The sequence below is a fragment of the Spodoptera frugiperda genome, chromosome 9 (assembly GCF_023101765.2).
Source record: "Spodoptera frugiperda isolate SF20-4 chromosome 9, AGI-APGP_CSIRO_Sfru_2.0, whole genome shotgun sequence".
NCBI lineage: Eukaryota > Metazoa > Arthropoda > Insecta > Lepidoptera > Noctuidae > Spodoptera > Spodoptera frugiperda.
The window spans coordinates 1,291,547-1,308,062 of record NC_064220.1 but is presented as its reverse complement, the minus strand read 5'-3'; the positions used below and the strand labels follow the sequence as shown (position 1 = coordinate 1,308,062).

Genomic DNA, 16,516 nt, shown 5'->3' with positions numbered 1-16,516 from the left:
ATTAAGTTGAATGTCAACTACAATATTTTATATTATTTCAACTTCATACTATTTGTCTACACTTCTATGAAATTCACGTTTAAAGTGTCTTTTTAATAGTCTTCAAAAAAGGAGGTTTTTAGTTTGAACCGATTTCGACGCGGTTTTGGCGCTAGGCAGTCCGCAGGACCTACATTGAGTTTGAATAGAAATATGTACAACAAAATATATTATAAATACACGGTACATTAAACAGGTTCATGTATATAATACATTATGTATTACATTTTGAAATAAGATAACCACGGCTCTATTATCTCGTACAATAAACACAAACATGCTTGTACACTTTTTTTTTTTTTTTTTTTTTTTTCAAGGTGGAAAATCATCCAATGACTTCTCCCGCCTTGGGCGAGGCGAGAGGGAGTGTCAGACTCTTACTGACTAAAACCACCCCGTTCCTACTCCTGCCCGTCGAGCCGGAGCCCCGGTAAACCCGCTAGGTAGTCCGCAGCTCCGGATTAGGCATCAGCCCTACTGGGCCCCATCTGTGGTGGTCTGATGGCTCTTTGAGGCGCGCGCAGAACGCGACGCGCCGCACGCACGGGTCTGGTTCTGGTCGGGCGGCGAGCTACCCTTGCTCGCCGTCCGCAGACCCGCACTTACGGTGGCCGGAGATCGTCGCGCGATCCCCGACGCCCGGAGTGTCTCTCGCGACGGCTGGGGCGTGAGAGGTTCGTTCTCTCACGCGCCCCGCCTCCTCCTTAGCTAGCATGACTGCTTCGCAGAAGGAGGAGACGGCATCCCAGTCCCCCTCGCTACGCACCATGGCTTGTATCAGTGCCGGACGCGAGAGGGCGCCGTCGCCGACCACATCCCTGAGGACACGGCGGTGCTCAGCCCACGCAGGGCAGACCGCAAGCGTATGTTCCACCGTGTCCTCCGGGCGGTCTTCGCAGTGATGACACCCGGGCGTTTCCTCCCGCCCAATCAGAAACAGGAACCTACCGAAGCTTCCATGTCCGGTAAGCACCTGCGTCAGGCGGTAGGTGAGGACGCCGTGGCGCCTCTCTAGCCACTCCTCAAAGAGGGGACTTACCGCTGCAATGACAGCGAGCCCAGCCCTCGGTTGCGACAGTCGCTGTTGCCATTCCGCCATGAGATCGCGCCGGAGCTCATCCCGCCACGCACTAATCTGGCGCGGCAGTGGAGTTTCGCCCCGGCGACGCGCGTCGGCGCGCAAACTAAAGACGCGCGCGAGCACCTTCGCCTCCAAATCCCACGGCGGGAGTCCGGCAAGGAGGTTAGCCGCCTCTCCGGAGATCGTGCGATATCCGCGGATCACCCGGATGGCCATGACCCTCTGCGACGTGAGCAGCGCCCGAGCTGGTCGCCGCATCAGGGTCGGCGCCCACACAGGGGCTCCGTAGAGGGCCATGGACCGCACGATCCCCGCGTACAACCTCCGGCAGGAGGCATTTGGCCCCCGAGGTTGGGCAGGAGCCGCTTAAGTGCAGCCCCCGTCCGTTCCAACTTAGGAGCCAAACGTCGGAAATGCTCCACGAAGTTCCATCGACTGTCGAGGACGAGTCCTAGGTACTTCATCGTCGTCTCGACGCCGATGGTAACCCCTCCTGCCGTTATTTGGGACCCATCCGGAGGTGGCGCGTTCCCGCGGCCATGAAAACACATGGCCTCGGACTTGTGGAGCGCCACCTCGAGTCCCAATTGCCGGATCCTATCAACAACTGTCGCAACCGCTCTCGCCATTAAGTTGGCCGCCGCCTGGTGCGACCTCCCGTGCGCTAGCACCAGCGTGTCGTCGGCGTAACAGACTACGCTGACGCCGTTCGGGAGGTCGGTGCGCAGCACCCAGTCGTAACCAATGTTCCACAGGAGCGGCCCCAAAACCGAACCCTGTGGAACACCGCGCGACATCTCTCGCCGGTTCCACTCACCTTGGTGACCGGGGTAGGTGACAAACCTATCCATCAGGTAGGCCTCGATAACACGACGGAGATAGGTAGGCACCCGGTGGTACCGGAGTGCCTCCAGTATGCAGCTCCAGGGTAGTGAGTTGAAAGCGTTGGCGATGTCAAGAGACACCGCCACGACGACCTTACCCCTGGACACTGCATTCCCCGTCGTGAGGTCTCTTACGCGCATGATGGCGTCCACCGTGGAGCGCCCTCTACGGAAGCCGAACTGGCCATCCGCGAGGTCCGGCCCAAGTCCAGACAGATGCTTGTACACTTGGGACCAATTTAGATTAGTGTACAATTACAGAATACATACCGATATTATTCCCATTGTGCCAATTAGTTGGGTAGGTAGTGCAATACGTTCGTATAATATTTCAGTAATAAGTAGTTTGTGATAACTGATAATCATCACATCATATCAGATAGCTTATAAGTGGTCACTACTGTAAAGGCCTCTTCTCACACGCAAAAGGTTTGAACATTAATCACCATGCTCGCTCAATGCGGGATGGTGATTTCAAACTTAAAATTAGAAAGTTAAAAGCATTAGAAATTATAAGTTTGAAATCGCCAACCCAAATTATAGGTTAGTTCACGACGTTTTCATTCGCCGTTTGTGAGTGGTGTTTTTTTGCAAATAGGTTACAATCTTTAACACGTCAATCTGTTTAATAACTAGATGAGGCCGGCATTTCCTATCGGACTACTCTGAGAAGAAATGCCAAAACAAACTCAGAGTTCATAGTCTCTTTGTTACCTATAGTGTTCTCTAAATTAAAAACATGATAAACACACCAGAAATTACTACAAATACCGACACAAATAAACTAAAACCAATCAACTTATATGAGTAATCAATTTCTATTGGTACTAAGTAAGTTCCTCTTTATATACAACTACTCAGAGTAATTCCATTGTAGACCCTAATAAACTAGATATATGTACTTTTATTGTATGCTACAGTAAAAGCATTTTCCTCTATAAAAATAAATGAGTTCATTGTCCTTAATTAGTATTTACTTTCTACTCTTGTGTAAGTAAAGAATGGAACTTAAATTAATATAAAGAAGGTTCATTTTTATATTTTACTAGCTGACCCGGCAAACTTCGTACCGCCTCAAACGTATTTTTATTTCTCACCTTTTAAACATGCCCTGGACTTCCACAAATAATTCAAGACCAAAATTTGCCAAATCGCTCCAGCCGTTCTCGAGTTTTAGCGGGACCAACGAACAGCAATTGATTTTTATAATAATGTATATATAGATTAGATCGGCTCCTATTAATCATAGCATGATGTTATATGGCCTATATATACCTTTCGCAATTAATGTACTATCCAACACAAAAATAATTATTCAAATCAGACCAGTAGTTCCGGATATTAGCGCGTTCAAACAAACATACTCTTCAGCTTTATAATAGTATAAATATAGATAGATTAAAACAATAATAAAACATTCAACACAAATAACCAATATAAAAAACTATAATCTTTAAAAAAATCTCAAATCCCAAAGTACTTAAAATTCCCTTTGGAACCAATCAATAAAACATCTGAACCGACTTAAAGGTCAATTTCGCGAAGCAATTCAACCCTTATTTGTACATTAGCGGTCAAAACGACCTTAACCTTATGGGCTGGGGGTTAAGGGACATTTACATGGTTATTTGCCCCTACTGAATGAAAATCATGTTGTACAAAAATTGTAAACTTTTCTCTATCATTACCGTGCCGTAAAGCCGTTGGCCCTGTGCCTGACTTCTCTCCGATCGTGTCGGTCTGCCGTCCCATCGGGTTCAAAGAGAAACGAAACAGTTGCACTTTCTGCAACCGTGTGAGAGTTTGCGCACATAATAGTTTGTGTACTATAATAGTCCTGTGTAGAGGGCTAGTCTAGTTAGACAGACTTGCTTTATTTTTACCTAACATAATAAAGATCAGTTACGTTATTAGGCTATCTACTAGAAAGTAGTCTAATCTAAGTCTATTGCCATAAATTAACCACGACATTATACACGATTGAAGAATCGAATTAATGACTTCTATTGCAAATAATAAGCCCAGGTTTCCTCACGATGTTTTCTTTTACCGTTTGTCAGTGGTGTCTAAAATAATCTTAGAAAGTACACATAATTTGGAAAAAGTCACATTGGTACTTAGCGTTGGTAGTTTCAGACCCGCACTCTCATGCATGTAAAGCGGGTGTTTTAAACCGCCAGGCCACTGTATTTTAACATTTGTATGTAAAATGTCCAGTTTCTGACTTTAGAATTCTAATCCAAATCCTTATTACTAGAAACTAAACCAAGGTCAAGCATATTAGCCTAATTTTCAAAACCTAAGACATGTGTTACACAAAACCTGTCAGCTTTTTGCTTGTGAGTCAGATGTTAAATCGCAGACGAGCTGACAAGTAGACTAGAAGTAAATAAAAAATTAGAACTTCGTGTTACGTAAGCCTCAAGCCCTAATCTGATATCTTTATGTCAGGATCAGGTTAGATAGAACTGTATACAAATATTACGTGTGGGAGAGCCATGCTTCGGCACAAATGGACCGGCTCGACTGAAGGTATAAACAACGCAAAACAACATCAACGAAACAACGCTTACGTTATGTGTGTGAATCTTATACCTAACACCCGATTCCCCAACAACCCTTAAATTCCTAACCCCAAAAGGCCAACAAAGCACTTGTAACGCCTCTGGTGTTTCGGGTGTCCAGATTGCTAGATTGCTTGCCATTAGGTGATCCGTCTGGTTATTTACCGGCTAATACCATAAAAAGATATTATGAAACAGAGTCCCTTAAAGTGGTATATGAAGTTGATTTTCTCAAAATCTATCCCCATCAAGGACACTACAAAGCTCACTATATATAGATGACAAATCAATAATTTAACACGATATTGTATACTGAAAATCAAATTCTCACATACTCGAGGATCGATCAATGTGTCTCGACTATACCCGGTGATATTTCATTACATTTGCAACTTCAAAAGTTTCCAGAAATTTCCAAAACTCATACAAAGTTTCGTGTACTCGTAACCCTTTTGTTTCTGTGTCAGGAGATTGAAAATGGTTGTGTAACCGTTCCATGTAGAAAGTAGTTTGAAGATAAAAGAAATTGGTTTGAACTACGTAACTAAAGTTTGTCAATCGAGTAAAGTATTTTTGTGATATAAGCTGGTAAACGAGTAGATGAATCACCTGATGGTAAGCAATCTCCGCCGCCCTTGGACAGTCGAAAGACCAGAGGCGATACAAGTGCGTTGAATTTAAGGGTTGTTGGGGAATCAGGCATTGAGAAAATTGGGCCTCTGCAAGAGTTGTTTCACGTCGATTTTCCGGTTTCGCTCCGGTCGAGCCGGCCCATTACTGGCTCTCCCACACTTATTGGGTTTATTGGGTTGTTTTGGATTTTTGTAAATGTCTGTGATAGCATAGATAGAGTTTGGAATTGAACTTGGTATATGTCAATAGGCTTTCATGAATCTTATTACGTGACTACTGAAATATGAGTACTGTACTCATATAAAATGTACCTCAATGAGTTACAGATTGAAAGTCAGTATATTCCCGTCCCGTCTTCGTTGACAATCTACTACATACAACAAACACATCTTAGTGTTTGGACAAACAGCTCGTACAATGTTATTGATTGTAAAACGAGTTGTATTGGTTACCATCTACCCAGCAACAACAGGCGACAGTACTTCGGACTGTAAATACAGCTCCAGAAAGCGGTTACGAAACCTCATCCCTAATGTCCTAAAAGGGCAAATATGACCGACATTTTACCCATACGATACGTGACAAAAATAATAAAAACATGTAAATATCTTGAACCAAAGATAAATGCCGAGAAAAAGGGTCCCCTTAATGCTTTAATACTCATTTTTCGAAAGGTCGATGCCCTCTTATTATGTGTGAACTGTGTGAAGTACCTTCTATGAATATCATATTAGGCATTAAAATTCAAAACACATGAAATTTCTTGTCTTCAGGGAAACAGGTGGAATATATTTTGCAATATCATAAATAATGAATATGAGTTTCCGAAGTGGGCCAAGGACATTAGGGTGTGAGATTTAAGAGAGCAAGAGTCGAACTTCGCGCTTTCTGTTCAAATGTTTTTAACAGTATTTGATACATACATACGTAAGAACTTTTTGATTTATTATGTAAATCGTAATATTAATATCGTGGCACCAGTAACTGTTTCAGAATTCTTAGTTATGTATGTACTTCGCTCATATGTCTACAGATTATCATTTTTCTTAAAATCCAAAATCAAAGCATTTATTTCAATTAATCCCTAATTAGGTACTTTAAAACGTCCAATTAAATTGTCCGTCAGTCTGACTGTCAGTGAAGCTAGGTGCTCATTCTAAAAGTACTTAGAATTCGGAGCTTTTTTATCGAAACCATATGTATTCAACCATCCCTATATTGGATAGAAACTATTTTTTAAGCAAAACCATAAAAAAACGAACTATAACTATACTACATATTCGAATAAAAAAAAGTGCTGCAGCTTTAATACTCCAAAATTTTAATTAAATTGCAGACTAATTTCCAATACTTAACCTCACTTGAAGTAAATCTTTACGAATCTAAAAATACATCGAAACAATTAGAAGGCTTTACTTTTTAATTCCCATGTTTGTGAGTTCCCAAAATAAGTTTTGCTAAAGCTACTTGTTTAGATATTTTACGTTGTTATTAAGTATCTACTACTACTTAAAATATTAATGGGCAAGACCGTTTTTTTGTGTCACTGTGCATAATTACATTATGACATCTCCTCTTTGCTTCATAACTTAGGCATACACGCAAGTAGTTCAACTTATAATACCACAAGATAGGGTTCCCAACAGTCTACACTAAAATATAACCTCCATCCCTATTGCGTAAGTTTTAGTTTTAAACTGTTTTACCGACAACTTAATACCTAAATCAACATAGGTAGGTCAAGTTCCTACTTATGTAAAGTAACTTAGATGAAATTGTGTAGTTTCAGCTTTCAGGATTGTGCTGTGCTATATTTTTACATCTAAGTAATATCGTTTTATACGCAGCGCACGATAAAAAAATGTGTGTATTACTTTAATTTTTTTTTGTCCGGATAAAAAGATAAAATTTATGTAATAATGTGGGATTGGGTCACAAAAAAATAAATATACTTTAAATATCGCGTTTTAACTAGACAGCAAGTCAGAAAATTAGGAAGCAGAACAACTGTACCTACACTCTAAGATTTTTTGCTGTCACCTCGTAGCTAATGTACCAACTGTGCAGTCCCACTTATCAGCAATTAACTTTGCTAATTCGCATAATACAATTAGTAATAAATTATTTATCTAATTCTCCTTTAAGACTGCCTCATTAGTCAAACGGACACTTTACTTAAGCGAAACATAGTTTGCTTTCTTAGTCACAGGTTGGACAAAGTATTGTTGATTATTTCAAAATGTTCTAATATTCTTAAGCTTACCGCCGTACTCAAAGTCATTTAATAGTTACTTAACCTAGCCCTTAGCAATTGTTTTCGGAACAAAATCGTTCCTAAGGAATAGTTTAAGTAATCATTTAATGTCTCTAAGTACGGCAGTAAAACATAATTGCGGTATACAACATAGTTTTCTATTGCAAATTTTCTAAAGTCAAACACAAAAACTGTGCCTCCTCTGATGACCAATTGTAGAATTGCCATAAAGTTCGAAAATAATAACAATTCTTACCTTCTTAGCAGGATCCTTATGCTCCTGAACGTACTCCTGCTTCAGAGGCTCAGTCTGCAGATCAGGTAGAGAGTGACTGATGCGGATGGCAGCTTGGCGAGAGAGGGAGTCGCAGTTACTCTCCTCCGAGTCTCGACGTGTCCTACACCAAAGTGATCTGTTAAAAAAGTCGTAAAACTATGTGATAGTGGAAGATAAAGAAATAAAAGTTAAAAAATAAACAAGAATAAAGGTGAGAGCAAAAGTATAGTTTGATTAAGGGTATGGGTATGTACTAAGAATTATGTACGATTAATGCTAGTGCTAAGTAAGAGACACCTTAGTTGGTTGTCTTAGAAATTACTTTTGTGGCACTCATGACATCAATCTGCCGTGAAGAATCCGTTTTTTTGTTCGAATTCCAACTATTACTACTATTAGAACTATTTACTACTTTATTCACATTAATTTATTTAATTATATAAAAGGCAGACATTTGTTGTAATATAAAACTCAAACTTAATTTCAAACAAAATTGCAGAAACATCAACAAGAAAAATCATTATTCATATCATAAAATAAAACGTAAACAAATAAATTGCATTCCTTCAAAACTAAATGAAAAACTAAAAATATATTTTAAATTAAATGTCAAAGAAACTGCTCTTATTGTCAAACATGCGAAAATGAAGTTAAATTTCAAGAATATTCACGAAGCAAATATTTAAAATGTCATTTCACTGCCAACGGCAGAATGTCTGATAAACATGCACTCAACGTTTAAACATCTCACTTCCTGATGTCTGAAGCGTAATATTTAAATATTTAAAGTGAAAAGAGAAAAGTGAAATTGAAGGAAATAAATACTGTGTTCATGAAAATGTGTATGACAGATAATATTTCGCATAAAAACGTAAATCATCTTCTATTTAGTACAGACACTCACAAAATGGACATAATTATTATCTAAGCATTTGGTGATGACATCAAAAAAAGAAGAATTTTATTATATTGATGACGAAACAATGGAATTAAGTCTTTTTTTTTTTTAATCTTTTCTAAAAACGTTTCCCCACTATAGAATTTTCTCCTGTGTCGTGGGTGCGTTTACAAACATACAATTTCACATACACATGACACTCAGACCCAAAACAACAATTTGTGGATCACAAGATCATTTTTTTTTTCAATAATGATGATGCTTGTACTGAAAGTGACTTACTTAGTTTTGATACTTAAGTACTATCATCACATCCTTACAATATCCACGCATCATTTTTATACTCTTCCTCATTTATTATCAATTCCCTTTTAGTATCAATCCCTTATTAGCCCTTTATAAGGCATAACATTAAAGTAAAATACTGAGTGGTTTATTAAAATATGCGTTGCGTAGTGAATATTTCACTGAACTTTTCGTTGAAGTAAACATGGTGGTAATAATATTCCCTTTGCCTTATAAAGGGTTACTATCAAACCAGGATTGGCACCTCTTAAAAATTCAAACCAGTTCTACTGACCTGCCCATGATCCACCTCCAGGTAGCAGCACATTGGTAGCCCACAGCGGCTAGAAGAACAGCAGCCATTGCAGCAAGCAGCAGCGCCGCGGCGTAGTCTACTGAGCTGCCGCGGACAGTCGCTGGGCCTTCCAAACTTTCAGCTGGCCACACGCCTGGAGACAAGAGAATATTGTTAAGAATGTTATGCTTTTTAGGAGTATTAGAAGGTTGCTTATGGACAGTTGTGTCTCCATCGTAGGCCGTACCATAGCTTACTATTTTGCGAGATAGTGATTAAACGTCGACCCATCAAATATACAAAAAGAAAATATTACGTAGTGCATTCGTTAAGACGAAAGGATCACAATTATCACAATCTAATCGTGAGTGAAGAGTACGAACAAAAATCATAATAGGCTAGTTTCCTACTAGAAACGCCAAAAACGTATATTTTCTACGAGTTTTGTATGAAATAGTGCCTTATAACGACCTCAGATGATTACGTCAAATAGCTGCTAATCTAGAAAATAAGCTCGAAAAGATTAAGTAAATCATTGAATCTATCAATGAATGTGTGATAATTTTTTATTATTTTATTACATTGAAAAGTAAAAGGAAACTTCCCAATTATTTATCTTTAAACTCTCATATTTAGTGAAATTTAAATCTTTAACCAAATTGATTTACATGAAAACACAATAAATTATACTTAACAACAATCAAAACTCACTACACATACACACTAGAACTATCCATCACAAAAACCACGTCAAAGCACTACAAATTCGTAGTTCAGCTACAAATAACTCCATCAGCAACGACCTGCCCCAACAACACACCTACACTGAAACTCCCGCCAGAAAGTAAATGACACAGGATAGAGACAGCCATTGTTAATAATTTAATGTGCAGCGCCCTATTCTGATGTCAATCGACTTGTGCGATAATATGAACGTAACCAGATGCTTGTTAAGTGCACTTGACCAATGGTTCTAAGTTCTAACGTCAAATCAACCTAACGGATCACCTGATGATAAGTAATCGTCGTCGCCCATGGACACTTGAAACACAAAAGGTGTTACAAGTGCGTTGCCGGCCTGTTAGGAGTTAGGAATTTAAGGGTTGTTGGGGGATTGGGAAGGGACCCCCTCCTAATTGGGCCTCCGGTAACCTTACTCACACAACGCAAGTTGTTGCGCGTCGGTTATCTGTAAGGCCGGTGGTATCACTCCGGTCGAGCCGGCCCATTGGTGCCGAAGCATGGCTCCCCCACACTTAACTATCAACTTGATTGTTAAATGTACTTTGACCTTAACTTCTTTTAATACTCAGTTTTTGCATGTCGTATGTAATATTATATAATATGTAAAGTATAAAAAGGTTTGAATTGCATAGTTTATAAGGGTAAAAGACATTAATAAACTTTAAAAAGTTAGACAAAAATATTCGGTACAAAATTCACCTCTACTTTTTAGTCAACAGAATCAGCCCCTATGTGGACAATCATCGGTACAATATGACAAATATTGATTGCAGTTCTCCATTCAAGGTCCAAAGAACTTCTTTTAACGAGAATCGATTCGAATCGATCTATTATTTACAGTCAAATTGTAACTTTCCTCTCTATTCAATATTGCAGCAATTTTCAACGTTATGTCTTTGGTAATACGTCGCAGATTTGCATATTTGATCGAGTCGTGTTCCAAAGAAAAGTGGTGTGTCATTGTCGTTGTGTCATTTCGTTGAATACTTAAACAAAGTTACTGTCTTACTAAGAATTCTTAACTACTCAGAATTTATTACTTTATATACCGTATCGATGTTGTTTATACTAATAATCGTGCTAATAGGTATTACAAATACAAGTAACTGATAAAATCGATCTGCATGTACCTTCTTCCTGTTACCATTATTCTGTTATCTGTCACCCTTGTGTATTTGTACCGCATTAATACAACACCGTAGTCAAAATCTCAGACCGTACTGCTGTCGAAAATTACTAAAAACTAAATTTCTCACTGATCCGTAACCTTAGTATGAATTTGCTTTACGTTTAAAATAATCGAAACGAAAGCGCGTTCGGCGCTTTGATTGGCCGACTCGAATAAAGTAACCAATCAGAGCGCCGAACGCGCTTTCATTTCGATTACTTTAAACGTAAAGCAAACTCCTACTAAGGCTACAGAAGATCTTCAGCAAGAATCTGTTACTACAACCCCTATTTCTGACCACTAAAACATCTACGTTTAATAAGCCACCATTATTATTCATATTATGTGACTTTATTACGTCATTAAGATAACACTTATATCGTGAATAACGGTCCATACGACCTCTAACGTCTCTCTTCGGCTCGTATTCCAAGAGTAATGAGCTTTATGACTACGGCGTATATGACTCTTATGTTTTTAATCCTTAGAAGAGGTTTATCTAGGGTTTTTTGGGGGGAGGAATTATCCAATGTCTTCTACCGCCTTGAGCGAGCCGAGAGGGAGTGTCAAACTCGTACTGACTAAAAACCACACCTTTCCTACTCCTACTTTTCGAGCCTGACCCCGGTAACCCGCTAGGTAGTCCGCAGTTCCGGGTCGATATTAGCCTTTTTTTTAAATAAAACATTGCCTCACACTAGTCTTTTTTCCTGTGTCGTGGGTGCGTTTACAAACATACAAGTTAACATACACATCAATAAATCAACAACAATCTGTGGATCTCACAAAGAGTTGCTCCGTGCGGGAATCGAACCCGACACGTTGCACGGCAGCCAGTTGCCCAGCCACCGCGCCAACCGTGCAATCAAATACTGGGCCCCATCTGAGGTGGTTTAATCGCTCTTTCACCCGCAAACGCTGTGATACCCTGCACCCATGTGTATTGCAAATTATAACAGCAATAATATATATTAAATGTATGTAATATTATATGCATTAGTGTACATCGATAAATATTTAAAGGGTATTAAGGATTAATTACGAAAAGCAAATTGAAGTACATATTAACAAGTGTTGCAGAGCGAATTAAACTTAATTTAAACGGTTCAATAGCCTGTAAATGTCTTACATTACTTGCGAGCCAATCAGCTTTGTTTCAGCTACAACGATCCTTGAATATTAATGTATTAAATTTGTAACGTATTTTCTAATATATCTATTTATTTGTTAATAAATTGGCAGCTAAGTGGCCCTTTACAAATATATCTCGAATCGATATAATTACTATAAATAGTTTTAAACGAAATTAATAGCATCACTGCATTGTCAAGTTAATTGTTTTTAAATATAATTTTAGTTCGTTATAAGCTTGGTGTCAGAAATATCAAGAGTGATTTTTAATAATAAATAGTTTGAATTGAATTTAAGAAACCCAAATAAAAAAAAATTAAATGATGATAATGTTATTATTTATTTAATTAATTATATATTAAACCAACAGCCGCACTCATAAGACTTTTAATGATTATTATTATTGCTTAAACTATTCCTTAGTAACGATTTTGTTTCGAAAACAATTAATTGCTTTGGATTGGGTTAAGTAACCATTAAAGGACAGAGTACGGTGATTAGAGTTTTATACTGTATACGAGTCATTATGGATGTGTCTATTAATGATACAACTTTTTAAAATAATGAATTGTTTGTTTTAAAAATAGCAAGTGATTTTGTATTTATTTCAGTGCTGTTACAAAATAATGAAATTAAATTCTATACCAAAATGAAACCAATTTTATGGTAACAAATAACGCCACAAAATAATAATATACGGCAAGAAATTAAATAAAACGAGAAACCTAAAAAATGACCCAAAAATTATACTTCAAAAACACAACCTTCGGTACAATATCTAAAATTAAGAAATCCAAAGTGAAAATAGAGTATTTTCTTTACATTCTAAGTTAGGAAAATTAATTCTATTCTATATTTTTTCCCAACAAACTAACTACCTTTGAAACAAAATAACTTAATTAGGCATCCATCTTTTTCTTTCAGTAAAATATTGTCACTAGCAATTATTTAAATCCTTTTAGTAATTTATTTGACACCGCCACTCATTTTGGGAGATACTTTGATATTTTTGCCCGGACTACATTATCAGAGATGTTTTTACTTTTAGCCAATTGGCCTAGATAAAAAGTAGATAAAAAAGCTTCTTAATTACTAGAATTATATTTCTAAGAACATGCTTGCCACAATCATTGCATCTCATATAAGCCAGAATTTACAGTTTAGATACAACCATGAAAACAACAGACCACTGAAGTCCGCAGCGAAGTCTTGGATCTCGCAACGAAATAAATCAGAAGACATTATTAGAGGACAAGAATAGAACCCTCTGCTAATTTTAAACAGGAAACATAATGACCTAAACCAAGAGGCCAAAAAAGACTGCGCAACTGGGAAAACCCCCCAGTCGTCAAGCACCACGGAACTTGACCTTATTACGAAGCTTAGTAAAGAACATAATCATCAACAGTCTACGAAAGTCCACTACTGGATCTTGGGTTTGCCTTAGTTAAAAGGGATTTGTCATAATCACCACGCCTAGCAGGATATATACATAAAATCACAAAAAAATAAGTACCCTTATTTTTTAGACTGCGGGTCGTCGCCGCGTCTGCGCACGCTGCTCATGATAAAGAGTCCCTCTGTGACTTGAAACTCAAAGAGCTTTTATCCATTCATTCCCCCTAAAAAATAAGAAATGGATAACTGGTATTGGAATCAGAGAGCGCTGTTGTCCGGTTTGTGTCAACAATTTCAATAATTAACTATAATATGTACAGTTTTGTTATTACCGCAGACTTTGTAGGTATTAGACCACGGAATTCGAATATATGTGTGCATAATGTACTCGTATAGCACACTATGCATTCCTTTGGTTGTGTATAACTGGAATCATATTATACAACGTACGTAGTAACTATTGGACTATTCTTGATTAAATATGTGAGCCTAACATTCACATAATGTCATAAACTTCAAAGATGTGTATACTCAATCAGTTTATTACATAATATGTCTCGTGATGTAAGGAAGCAGGCTATTATTTCACTTAGACCAGGCACATTTCCAGGTATCCCTTTTGCTGAAAAAGTCTAAAGCTACGTAATATTTTACCCGATTTTAAAATAGAATCGTGTACTACATCATTGTACAAACAGTGCTGAAAAACATTTGAGACGGTGCGTGTCTGGGCAACTGGCTGCCGTGCATCGGGTACCGGGTTCGATTACCGCACGGAGTAACTCTTTATGTAGTCTACAAATTGTTGCATGTGAAATTGTATTATTGTAAAAGCACCCACGATAGATGAAAAAATATAGTGTGGGGCAACGTTGTATTTAAAAAAATATATGTTCCTAAATAAAACTGCGTAAAAGAGGCACGTAAGTCAATAAAATTATTTCTTCCCTTGTCCAATCCCGCATTCAATGTCACAAACATCGATACTGACATGTTTCCATTACAAAAGGCGCAACCTTGTTTCAACGTAACTCAGTGCCGGCGTAAGGGCCACTGATACCCCGCGAAAATATTGTGGCACGTAAGCAATATCAAGTGTTAGTAGTAGTTTTTCTTTTATTGGCGCCCCGACTTTGTCGCCCTGGGCCATCGGCCCATGTTTCCATTACAAAAGGCGCAACCTTGTTTCAACGTACCACTTGACACATAAGACTGACAGGTGACCCCGACCACAAGATGTTTGCGAACCTCACCCTTATCGCGTACGCCGTAAGGTGCAAGGTCGCGTGCAAATACCTACGTTTGACACCTGTCATAATAATGTCAGGTGATAATGTTTTGAGTGACGTTTATGGAAAAATATGGGAATTATTTGTTTTTAGGGATTTTGGGGTATTTTTGATGGCGTTTAAGAGTACCGTGGTGTATTTATTGGGGTTTATTTTGTTTTAATTAAAATTTGATGTGGGTCTTTTCTATCTGACTGCGTTGTGCGTCATTCATGTGGTTTCCCTGCCAAATCGAGCTTTCAATTTCAATTATCAGGTTAAGAAAAATGTTTGGTGAATTTCAGCACCATGAAGCCTAATTTGTTTTTAATACAAAATCGTCACCAAGGAATAGTTTAAGTACTTATTAAATGACTCTAAGTGTGTCAGTAAGATTTACAAATTATTATAATAATAGATAGCATATGTAGTGAAACAACCTCCACCTAAATGCCCCACTGATTTTTAAGCATATAAAACCTCTTTAATATCATAAACTAAACCCACCGCATCTTATTTGAAACAGCTATTACAAACTCGGAACATACTCGTATTATAAGTTTTCTAATTGGACGGCAAACCGGAACGCGATCCTAACTTCGTTGCTTTGGTGGTCAGTTAAACTATCCACTAGTTAAAGTACTGGGTAGTGAGTTTGGTCTGTTATATTGTTGCGTTATTGGACGCCGTGGTGGTCTGGAAGTTTTTTTTATATAAAAGCCGGTAAACGATCAGACGCATCACCTGGTGTTAAGCAATCGCCGCCGCCCATTACCACACGAAACACCAGAGGCGTTACAAGTGTGTTGCCGGCCTTTTGGGAATTTAAGGGTTGTTGGAAAATCGGGGATTGGAAAGATTGGGAAGGTGGGTAATTGGGCCTCCGGTAACCTTACTCATACAACGGAACACAATGCAATGTACATTGTATCATAGCGGCATTACATGCCATAACAGAGGTGCACTCTGTCTACCCCTTCGGGTATAAAAGGCGTAATGTTGCATTTTCTTTTACTTTATCAACAATAATCTTTCTTTATTTACTTACTTACTTACGAACTTTAAGCCTGTACTTATGGACAAAAGAATACGAAAAAAGAGAGTTTAAAAAAGGGTTTAAAATATTCAATGAAGTGCGGTTAAAATTCGACCATCAAACGACCGAAGATATTTATTAAATGTATTTCGGTTTCGTTTCGGGTTTTGTTAATCGTCATTTTCCCTACAATTGATTTCGGGTTGGATCCAATGCGGTTTTATGTCAAATGGTTATTACAATACTTTGGGAACTGATTTGAGCGGTATTGCCACAGCTGCGGTTTGCCTTTTTTGGACAGTGTCGCTTCTGGTTTAAGGGTAGGTTAGGAGGAAAAAAAGCATTAATCACCATTCTTGCTTAATACGGGTAATTAATGCTCAAATCTTATAATCAAAAATTATAAGCTCAGGTTTCCTCACTGTGTTTTCCTTTACCGTCTAAATAATCTTAGAGAGTACATATAACTCCGAAAAAGTTACATTGGTACATTGCAATTGGTAGGTTTTAATTCCGCATCCACATGCATAAGAAGCGAGCGTCTTAAACTGTGCCACCAAG

General features: G+C 38.4%; 1 protein-coding gene across 3 annotated transcripts in view; it reads right to left on the bottom strand.

Moving 5' to 3' along the window:
• LOC118271327 (synaptotagmin-10) overlaps positions 1-16,516 on the bottom strand; it is a 125,224-nt gene that overhangs the window by 60,643 nt on the left and 48,065 nt on the right. For 2 of the 3 annotated variants that reach the window (XM_050695872.1, XM_050695874.1), the window contains exons 2-3: positions 9,211-9,364; positions 7,712-7,868 (exon numbers count right to left, since the gene is read on the bottom strand). In XM_050695872.1, the coding sequence (XP_050551829.1) occupies positions 7,712-7,868; positions 9,211-9,364 (311 nt within the window). The remainder of the gene's footprint in view (positions 1-7,711; positions 7,869-9,210; positions 9,365-16,516) is intronic. The other variant, XM_050695873.1, reaches the window with a different exon arrangement.